The 11,605-nt window shown below is 42.5% G+C and overlaps 2 protein-coding genes across 3 annotated transcripts in view; both read left to right on the top strand.

Moving 5' to 3' along the window:
- Positions 1–1,602: 1,602 nt before the first annotated feature.
- Positions 1,603–5,555, top strand: dr1 (down-regulator of transcription 1). Its single transcript, XM_056604398.1, has 3 exons — positions 1,603–2,541; positions 3,066–3,229; positions 4,315–5,555. Exons 1-3 carry the CDS (start codon positions 2,322–2,324, stop codon positions 4,465–4,467), a joined length of 537 nt encoding a protein of 178 aa, XP_056460373.1. The 5' UTR covers positions 1,603–2,321; the 3' UTR covers positions 4,468–5,555.
- Positions 5,556–6,119: 564 nt separating this feature from the next.
- Positions 6,120–11,605, top strand: part of gng12b (guanine nucleotide binding protein (G protein), gamma 12b) — a 23,509-nt gene continuing 18,023 nt past the window's right edge. For both annotated transcript variants that reach the window (XM_056604395.1, XM_056604394.1), the window contains exon 1: positions 6,120–6,385. The gene's annotated coding sequence lies outside the window, so the exon portion shown is untranslated. The remainder of the gene's footprint in view (positions 6,386–11,605) is intronic.

The following is an 11,605-nucleotide window of genomic DNA, read 5'->3' as shown; positions in this document are numbered from 1 at the left end:
AAAATAAAAATCAAAACAATGTTTTTAAAAGTAAAAAACATGGTACAAAAATGTGTGTATCATATGGATAAAATATGAATTGTACCAAATAATGGAATCCCTATATAAGCCAGAAGATGGTTAAAAAACTGCAACGTGCTTACTTCAACTAACTGCAAGATGTCCCTGAGAAAAGAGAAGAAAAGTTGATACAGAACAGATTTCTTTCAAGATGTTTGGAAGAATAAATATTAATTTGCATAAGTCAATAGTGCTCAGACCTGGCTAGTGTGCAAACAAGTTGAGGTTAATCATTTTAGTGTTATTTTCCACAATAAGGATTCCCCCAGGGAAAGTTACGACAAGCAGACAGATCAACGTCTATAAAACACTTCGATCAGTATTTTATAGCTCATGCCCCAATTAAGTAGCATTTGTTATATTATGGCCTGAAAGTTCAAAGAAACTTGACACCCCTGGGCTAAAGTGTTTTACTTCCAGATACTGGGTTTGATCTCCAATGTTCAGGGCCTAATTCCTAACACAACCTGCTCCATAATGACTTGCATCTAAAAGTACTGCCTAACCCCTGATCCTAATACCTGTATATTAACTCACTATAAGAAAAAGTGTCTGCAATATAACTCAAGTACAATCATTCTTGAGCATTTTTTGTCTAAATTTTTACTCTCTCAAGCAAACCCTGAAAATCATCACAAGGAAGGACCTTCTGTTCCGACACTAGATCAACAAGCTGGTCGTTTAAATGTAAGTTTTATTTTGTGTTGTTATGTGTATAATATAGTATAGACCCGTTCATGCTCTTAGTTCTCTGTGTATTATTTTGTTTTAGGTGCCCAAAAGTTAAGCATAATTCTCTAACGATGAAATGAAGAAAGACAGGAAATACAATGATAATACAGACCATCAATTCAGCGGTTTAAATCAATAATCTGCATTCAGACAGACAATGAGGAGGGTGAGCAGGGTGAAGGACACTGATGTCAATAGACTAAATTAGCTATAAGGAAGGCAGGTTCTGTCCTGGGAGTGGAACTGGGGTCTTTGGTGGAGGAAGATGCTGAGGAATCTATTCAGTATTATGAACACGCCTCTCATCCCCTGACCACTACCCTGGAGCTTTATCAGATAACCAGAACGTGGATGGCCTTTTCTACCAGTGGCCATCAAACTGTTTAACTCCTCCACCTTCTGCAGGAGGGAAAGCTGAGAATATTAATACAATTATGTGCAATTTTACTTTCAATGTCGAGTGCAATATAACTTTTCTATTTCTAACCATTTCTAACTACTATTTAAGGGTAACTTTAATTTTTTTTTACTCAATGAACCCTACTTTTATGGCTATCCTACTCTTAGGCTCTGGGGTTAGCATTTACTTGTTATACACTTCATATGTATAATTATATATTTTTTATTTTGTGGTTGTAATTCGTTCTGAGCATTAAAGAATTACTCTGGTATTATCTTATTAATCCAGCCCTTAAGTACATTGCATAGACCTATGTTTTACAGGCTTTTAACCTTATAAATGTGCCTACTTTTTTGTTACAACATTTTACCAACCTATTTAACTGTATAATTTTTTATCATTACCGTTTTCACCATGAATTTGGAAAGCTATACCACCTGTTTGGCTTCATAGAATAGACATTCAGATTCTGCTCGCCAACAGCAGATGGCAGCACTCCGCAACATAGTGAATAGAATACGTGCCACACGGCACAGCGAGACACGGAGTTCCGGCTGAGTGACGCTGTATCCGGATAATTAAGCAAATGTTGCACAGAATGGAGTTATATTTTAAATGAATTACTTGTAACTCCGGCGCTTATGTTGTTAGCTTATTCCCTCAGCTATAACAACCACCACCCCTTTCCTCGTGGTCTCCGTACTAATCCACCGACACCATGCCAGCGGTCCTTCATTGTTAGGAGTCGAGCCATGTTCCCAGACAGCCTTCCTCGGTGTTGTGACTCGTTGCTTTCCACGGGAACCAAAGCTACAAGCTAGCATGCTAACTAGCCTGCTATCCTAGCCATTCTCTTCCTTTTATTTACCTATACCTTTTGTTTGTGTCGACATGTTGCATGGACCCTCTGTGGCATTCCATGCGGCAGGCATTTAAACGGACCAGCGGAGCGAGTGGCAAAACATTCGCGGCTTCCGACCGTTTAACGCTTGCCGAAATAGCAGCTGTTTTGCTAGCCAGGGAACGAGATTTGGGTTTGAGTCAATTGGCTTAAAGGGACCTCCCGCTGTCTTTAAGGATATCGTTTGATTCAAGGATAAGTGGTCGTGAACTGCAGCCGTCTGCCACCATGGCGTCCTCCTCCGGCAACGACGACGACCTGACCATCCCCCGCGCGGCGATCAACAAAATGATCAAGGAGACTCTTCCGAACGTGCGCGTGGCCAACGACGCCAGGGAGCTGGTGGTGAACTGCTGCACAGAATTCATCCATCTGGTCTCCTCTGAGGCTAACGAGATATGCAACAAGTCTGAGAAGAAAACCATATCTCCCGAGCACGTGATCAACGGTCAGTTCACTTCCCTTTCCAACTGTTGTGCACTGACTGCAGGGGGTTTGGTTGTGTTCTCAAGGGGACGTTTATTTTTCAGTCAGGTTCACAAAAGCATCCGGAAGCAAAAGTAAGAATACAAGGAACAAACTGTTCAATGATGAACAATCCCACTCACCCACTCCACGCCCTGGAGGTGTACAAGAGACGCACCTTCAGTCAGAGACTGATTGCACCACTATGCAAAACTGAGAGATACAGGAAGTCTTGTATACCAGCTGCTATAAGGTTTTACAATACACAAAAATAGCTGAACCTTTATAGTATTAATTTATTGTATTTTAACTTGTTAAATATGGAAGCTATCTGTGGAAATGTGTGGTGTTATGTCTGTCTTGAAGCTGCAATGGCACTGTAATGTCCTGTAAAGGATCTATCTATCCGCATCCACTATAGAATCTTGAGGATGTGCTGGCTCTCAGTGAATGTGCTGATGTAGCGTTATGGGTTTTGATCCCTGGGTCATGTGTGTTTTGTTGCAGCTCTGGAGAGCCTGGGCTTTGGGTCGTACATCACAGAGGTGAAGGACGTCCTTCAGGAGTGTAAATCCGTAGCCCTGAAGAGACGAAAGGCCAGCTCCCGACTAGAGAACCTGGGAATTCCGGAGGAAGAGCTGCTCAGGCAGCAACAGGAGCTGTTTGCCAAGGTGAGAACTATAGCATGCCATTTAACTGGTGAAACTCCAGATTAAACCGCTCAAGGTGAGAACTATAGCACGCCATTTAACTGGTGAAACTCCAGATTAAACCGCTCAAGGTGAGAACTATAGCATGCCATTTAACTGGTGAAACTCCAGATTAAACCGCTCAAGGTGAGAACTATAGCACGCCATTTAACTGGTGAAACTCCAGATTAAACCACTCAAAGTGAGAACTATAGGTGAAACTCCAGATTAAACCGCTCAAGGTGAGAACTATAGCACGCCATTTAACTGGTAGAACTCCAGATTAAACCGCTCAAGGTGAGAACTATAGCACGCCATTTAACTGGTGGAACTCCAGATTAAATTTCTCAAATTGAGAACTATAGCACGCCATTTAACTGGTGGAACTCCAGATTAAACCACTTCAGAAGTCTTTTATCCTCTCGCACTCTGGTCTTCTGACATGGTTTGTTATTAAATGACAACAAACCATGTAGTCAAAGAAAACTCAAAAGAAAAACAAAATGAAAAATTGCGCGCAAAAGAAGCAAAAATGTCAGCAAAGCAATGAGAGCTGGAAGCTGCTGCTGCTCCAGAAAAGTTTTTAAATATCTCTTGATACAGCGCCACCTGCAGGTGGAATTATCAAATGCTCAGTGTCCCTATCTGTGCAATCTTTCAAAGAACCGTAAAGCAAAGCTATTGGGTATTTTTATCCCTTAATGCCATTCATTTGCATTTTTACTTTCCTATTGTTTGTGAACCGTAGGCTCCACAGTTTTGTTTAGGCTTAAAGCACAAGTGAACCGGCTGTCAGCTGGGATTCAAACACTATTTAACCAAAATGGGTTTTGTGCGGAGGGTTCCGGGAAGGAGGGGGGCCGTGTTACAAACCACCGAAACTGTGCGACCCTATTTATATAAATTAGGGAAGCCTAACTCTGGCGGAAGCAATTATCAATATCAACATTTCATAAAAAATCGTTTAAGCCAAATCATTACCTCGATGGCCTCTATGCTGTGTCAACGTTCATCAGTCGGTAATGAAAGCAGGGTTCTGATTGGCTGTGTGTGTTCCCTGTCTCCAGGCGCGCCAGCAGCAGGCAGAGCTAGCCCAGCAGGAGTGGCTGCAGATGCAGCAGGCCGCAGAGCAGGCCCACATGGCCGCCACCTCGGCCAGTGCTGGCCAGCAAGCCGGCTCCTCCCAGGACGAAGACGACGACGACGATATATGTTTATAATTTTTTTTTCCCCACCAAGGGACGGTTGTGGAAGCGGTTACTCTTAACTACGGCCCATTCCCCCTCCCTCTTCTCCCTTTCAATTGGACGCACGGTGTAAACTGCCCAGCGACCTGAGGCGTGTAAATTAAATGAAGCGTGATGTCTGTCGGTTTGGCACGAGAAGGGCACGGCGGCATGGACACTTTGAACCAGCAGGGGGAGTACTAGCTGTGGCAGCGTGTTTTTTTTTTTGTTAGTTTCATTTTTGCTTTTTGGAAGCAGTAACCGAACGAACTGCAATGATTGGAAATAAAATGTTTATAAATTCATCTCAATTTTTCTCTTTTTTTTCCCCCCCCTCCCCTACCCCCTCAAGTGGTTTATCTTGTGTTTTGTGTTGAAGTTATGTTGAGTAATGTGTGGAGCTATAAAGATGAGTTGTGTGAGGACTGAGGGACATCGAGGACACTGCTCCTCCATGGTAGGCCATCTTATCTGTCGTAAAAATGCCTCGTTTCACTTAAAGCCTATATTCAGTGCTTTTACAGAATCTGATCGCACCTCCTTTTTTTTTTGGAAGTTTTATTTTTTATTGTGAAAATATTTCATTTATCTCCTTATCTTTCACCAATGTATATCTTTTATTTCAAGGAATCTTTGCTGGAAAACATGTTTTTTGGATCGTTGGTAAATAGTACATGTTGGATTTTTAGCAAATTTCAACAGTTAATGATTCATTTTGTTTTCCTATTTTTGACCTCAATATTGCTAGTTAGTTGTACATTTCTACAAGTTGTTCTACTTTTTGACTCATAGAACCAAAGACAGAAGACTTACCACCCTCTTTAATGCTTATGGTTTTTGTTGAGATTCCTGGTGGCTCATTGTAATGTACACTTTGTTATCGGTTAGCCGTTGTAAAAATGCTTTGATATCGGGCTAAATTTGTAACTACTTTGGGAAGTATCGAACACTTGAAATAACTGGTGAATTCTTAGTGTTAAAAAAGAGTTGGAATACACATTCACTTGCCTACCATGTTGTATTCTTTAAGCAATAAAGAAATGTTTTATAGACAAATCTTTGTGATTTATAATACTTTTGAATATATTTATCACATCTTGGTCTGGGCCTCTTCCGTTCATTTGCATTACGTTACCATGCAACTGGTCCTGGGGAAAGGATGGCTCTTGAGTTGGAAACCTGACTCAAACAAATAATTTGTTGATTTTTCAGTTGATTACATTTAAGTTATTGTAGATGTATACTTAATCTATCTATATTTAGGAGGGGTCATCCTTAGTTTCATTCTGTATCTTAAAGCTGCTGGTTAACTTGGATGCAAACAACCTAATGTTCCGCTCGCCAATGGATTGGCTTGTCTTGCGGTTCCGGTCAGACATGAACAGCTGCTGGGAGATGACAGGTCTACTACATTCAGGATGATCGTGCTTAAATTGTACATCACCTTCAACAGCCTCAACAACATTGTCGAGATTTGGGCCATTTGGCCTTCTGTGTAATTTTTGTGTTGAGTCAGAATGACCACGCACATAAACAAGCTTATTACTGGAAGCCTATTACATTTGTGACGTAAGAATGATTTATGACACTGACAAAATTCAAGTTAACAGTCGTTTCTAACCGAAAGGGGGCGACCCTGGACTGCCACCAAGCTCAAGAAATCAGTTCCAAAACCTCCACCCCTGCTGCCAACACTCCATTGCCTCGCATAGTGGGAATGAAAGGTTAATTTACTGCGGTCGCATTTAAAGGGAAATTATAGTTACAATTGTTGCCGCTAAAAAAATAACTGGAAATGGCGGGTTAAAATACATTTCAGACAACGTGTCATCATTTCACGTTTAACGTCAAGCCGGTTGAATGAAACTTTACTAATTCACTTCAAAAGGTTCTGCTGGTGTCGAAGCCCAAGGTAAGCGACTGTCCGAATGATCGAATGATTGGTTTGATGCATTAATGAGTAAACCGCGGGGGATATGATTGCACAGGGTAGGCTATGCCCTAGGCTACTCAGGAATCTTTTTGTAATCAACAATGCTGTTTTTAACTATTATAAAGGCTACATTATTCAGGCAAGTAGACGTATTGAAATGTGATCACATTGACGAATAGCCTACTGAAGACTATTGGTAGGTCGGGATGGAAAATTCTATAGGCCAATTTTATTCCCAGGAAAAGTTTGTTCCTACCCCTTGAGTGTGATGTTGTTTTTGGTAAATTGCTTTGTGATACCAGACATTTGAACTTTGGTTATCTGATTAAACACAATGGGACAAGATCTAGCCCACTATGAAACATGCAATTAGTTCAGCAAATAGTAGCTATAGCGAATAGTTTGAATAGGCAAAAAAAGGCATAAGAAAGCGCGTGAGTGTGTGTGTATGATTATTATGACCAATGGTAGCCCCGTTAAGGGCACTGACGTAGGAGAGATTCCACGTTACCATAGAAATAGATGTCTGTTCTCGACAAATAATTGGAACCCAGCTGAATATCACAGCTCCCAGCAACCTCTCAAGCCCAGCCTGAGATGTGTGGAGCTGACAAAGCTCTCCTGACTAATTTCGAAAACATCCCTCTGTATTTCTCTATTCTACCAACATATTCCTGGACAAACACACACGCAGCCTTACACCCACAATCCATTTAGGTTTCACACAGTGGTTGTGAAATATTAATCAGAACTAAAAACGTGTTTATTTAAATGCCAGTCAATTGAAAATAGCAACATAGCACGGACACTGTTGCCCTAGCAACGGTTGGATAGAGCAAGTTTGGGTTGACCCCCACACACCCCTTCCCCGCTCCCAGTTCTTGCTTCTCGTCTCAGATTATGGTGGGCACCTCCGGATAATGTCCTCACGTAACTCCCTAGTGGGGTCGGGGTTGTTTGGCTTACAGGTTACTGGGTTGGATCCCCATGTCTAGTGTCTATACCTGTAGGCATCCTAACCTCGAACCTGCTCATCGATGCTCACGTGCCTCTATTCACTGGAAATCAGTTTGGATAACGTTTTTTGTAGTGATAGGAGGGGATACAACATCATTCAGGATGTCAGAGAGAGAGAGAGAGAGAGAGAGAGAGAGAGAGAGAGAGAGAGAGAGAGAGAGAGAGAGAGAGAGAGAGAGAGAGAGAGCACTAACGCCGTAACGAAGCCACGGCAAACATCACGCCACTGAACCAGGACCTATGGGGTGACCTTAACAACAGGGACAGAAAGTGACCCATAAAAGGTCTTGGGTTTTGTTATTTCACAATAAAAGAACATGGTTGTAAGCGAACCTCTGTTGCCGGGGTTAACATGTATACGTGGAGCTACATATGATGCAGAGTCCTTCTCAGTGGTTGGCGTCATAATATTATCAACCGCTGATTGGGTGGAAAAATGGAAGGAATTTGATTTTCAGAAGTAGTTTTATTATGGTCGCTTGTGATATTTATAGCTACCCAGGTCTGCATCGTTCGTTGAAACCGACCAGACCTACCACAGTTTAAGATGAATGCAGACAAAGGATAAACTGACGTTTGCTGAAACAGGGATCCAATAGCTTCTGTACGTCTGCCCACCACACAATCACCCTTTATGCATTTGTTGGACCTGTGAGTGTATACAAGCTGGTCTGGTGCTTGTTCCCATGATGCACTGCTCTGCCCCGGGACATGCATGCATGAAAGAAAGACCTGCATGCTGTTCCTTGTGACGCTTACTTTAGTTCAGCACATGGACAAACAAAGACTGTTGTTGTCAGACGTTGAGAACAATCTCCCAGACTTTTCCCTCAGGGAGTTTAAATTTGGCTGAAAAATACGGAAAAAAACCAATGCAACAATGTTTTAGGCCTCGGGCCACTGGATTAAAATGGGCAGACATTCAACTGGACCGGTTCAGCAGGAATGTGATGAAGAATGTCCGCCGTTCAGCGCAACGGCTGACTGCTTATGACAGCAAGACCTAGCTCTGCCCTTCCATGGTCATGAAAAGCTCATGTACAGGAACTCTGAAGAGTTGAAATTTTTTGGCCTTTGACCTCAAACCGATGCGATCAGTGTTTTTTTCCTGCAGGACCAAAACATCAATTTCTAGAAGAAGCGGGACCCTGATTTAGACAAAGTTATTAGATTGAGTTTGAATTTTGATAATGTATAAGTTATAAACTGAAGCTTTAATGTAGTAGTGAATGGGTAAACCAGAATGAAGGTAAAATCTTTCCTAACAATGCCCCTTAAATTAACTTGTTTGTGTATTATGTAACCGAAAAGACAAAAACATGACGAGGTGATCGAGTGACAAGCATTCTACACGTCGGTCTTTTAAGTATTTTTCATCAGACCCGTTAACGTTATTCATAAAAGATTATTTCGTTCCTTTCACAATAGCTAAGCATTCTGTTGCTGCCCCCTGCTGGTGGCAACTGTGATATATTATTTAAATCGGGGACTCCTCTAAATTCTAAATCCTGGCCGCAACTTCCACAGTACATCTTGGATGCTTTCATTGATAATTAGGTGCGGACACTTCATATCTAATTAGCTATTTGCCTATAGGCCTATAAATATAGTTGTATACTCGTGTAAAAGTGCAAAAAAAAAGCACAATTGATTCGTCCACATCATAAACATTCGATGTTTTTTTTTATTGATGTTGAAGTATTTGTAATAATTACTCAAAAGCGCATTATCCTTATTTGATCGTACAGTTTTTTACCTGATTGTGCTCAGAATACTGTTGATTGCAATAACCATCTATCATCACATGATGGCAGCATTGTACAGCCTCCCAACCTCACATGTTCAGCTATCTATAATTTACATTGGTTGCATTCTTTCAATTGCTGCATTTAAATCATTGCTATTTACCAAATAGGATGCTTTTGTAATAACAATTTAAGACAATTTGCAAAATGAAGGTAAACAACAATATATTTATTAACTTTGCAATTATAACAAACATTAATACAATTCAAAAAGTAAAGCGCTCATGAGCCCCTAACAAATTATCAAATGCATTGGTCTAGAAGCTCAATAATCATAATCCATTCCATAATAATCGTATCTATGGCTGTTCTTTGGCGACAACCGATAACCAGCCTTGTTGCGACATTACTAATAGCGACATCGACGTAGAACATCACAATTGATCGAGGTGTGCAATCTGTTAACGACATCCTCACACAACTTCACAATTGATAGCGGGGTGCAATCTGTTCGCCATACTCCCTGAACAGTCTCCTTCTCTCTGCCTCAAACAAAGCAGCATGTGACATTGCATGGAGTGGGGGGGGAAGGGGGTGGCAGGTGTTGTATTAACAAAAGCTCTTTATCAAAGCCCGAGTGCAGGTGTGAGGCCAATATCCCGTGCACACTCTGCAGGAATATGGCGCTCACACAGCAGCACTGACTCATTTCTCTCGGTTACGGCTCTGAGAACATACAAGTTTCCTCATAAAATGTGTGGATGACTGGAAACAATTCCTTCTTGAGATACCCTTCCCAGAAGCACACACTTACTTTACCTCCACGGGAAACTCTGCACTTCTGCCCATTAGTACTTCAACTCTCCGTGCAACACTCTGACCTTTGACCATGGGTTCTACCTAACTGCACGGTCACCTGAGGTGTGTGTGTGTGTGTGTGTGTGTGTGTGTGAACTGCACTGTTACCTGAGTTGTGTGTTTGTGTGTGTGTGTGTGTGTAAGCATGCACGTGATTCTACTGCACCATAGGCTCTGGGAGTTCGCCGGGGGAGTGGCTTTGGAGCTCTGCATGTAAGATGTGATGTATGTATTTCCTGTGTTCCTGCATCGCCCACTCAGGTCTCCTTAATGTCTTCCACATTGTCTGACAAGCACCACCACCACCGCCACACTGTATATGGGCATCTCCCCCCTTCCTGCCTGCCTGCTACGGTGGCTAGTTGCCGTGACATCCGGTTCCGGAACACACTCCCCCCCCCCCCCCCCCCCCCCTCCTCCTTCCCACACTTCCCACACTCCTACACATTTTGGTCAGGCAGATCGGGAGACAGACCTGCCCCTCCCTGGAAGGCAGGAAGTGATGCGGTTTGATAACTCATGTGATCAGCTGGCTGACACTGGGCTCATTGCACTTTGGTCTACGAGCTATTTATTGCATCCTGGCAGTTACTCGTGCAGGAGTCCCTCTGCTCATAGTATGTGCTCCTCCTGCTACCCAACGGGTCTGCACGTTCAGCAGAGGACTCGCAGAGGAGTCACATCATGACAATTGGATTCTAGTTTATGCGTCGTCTTCCAAACTTGTAAAGAATTGTTGGCGCATTATCTGAGGAAATAAAGGCAATAAAAAAAAAGCACACTGCTTTGAGTTTCCTCTGCATTCATCTTCAAGTGTGCTATATTTCGATATTCTAAATGATGGCTGAGAAGGATGTGATAAACAGGTGTGTTATAATGATCTTAACAGGATGTTGTGTTTCAACTTGATGGGGAACATTTAGTCTTAGATCAGAATGTAAGTGTCATGATCTGCCTTTAGTAAAGAGGACTGAAGTGCAAGGTAGCACGCACAGGCATACAGACGCACGTTGTTAACACTCCCAGAGACACAGGCACACACACACACACACACACACACACACACACACACACACACACACACACACACACACACACACACACACACACACACACACACACACACACACACACACACACACACACACACACACACACACACACACACAGGATCAAAGTTTGCTGTGTTAGTCTTGCAACAGAGGAGTCACTGCTGATTAAACTACAGGATGTAGGTCCAGGGAGTGGTTCTGGTCCTGGTACTGGTCTAATGACGGACCCGGGGAGGTGGGGTCCTGATATGTCTAATCCATGTCCTCAGCAGCCATGGTCTTTCATCAATACTGTTTAATTCTGCAAAATGAAGTACAATGCACTGCTGTCCTGTCGACGCATGCTGCTGAGCTCACAGCCCTCGTGCAGGACATCGTACATCGTGTTCAGTACTGATCCCAGGTCTTTGGCTTGGAGTATGGTTTTGTCAGCGCTGGGCTTTTGTCCTCTTCCTCAGAGTTGTTGTGAAACATGTTATCTGCTGGTTTTTTGTTTCTCTTTTGTTTCTCCAGAAACACTCTCTTTG

The sequence above is a fragment of the Gadus chalcogrammus genome, chromosome 12 (genome assembly GCF_026213295.1).
Source record: "Gadus chalcogrammus isolate NIFS_2021 chromosome 12, NIFS_Gcha_1.0, whole genome shotgun sequence".
Lineage (NCBI taxonomy): Eukaryota > Metazoa > Chordata > Actinopteri > Gadiformes > Gadidae > Gadus > Gadus chalcogrammus.
This window is presented reverse-complemented; position numbering and strand designations above follow the sequence as displayed.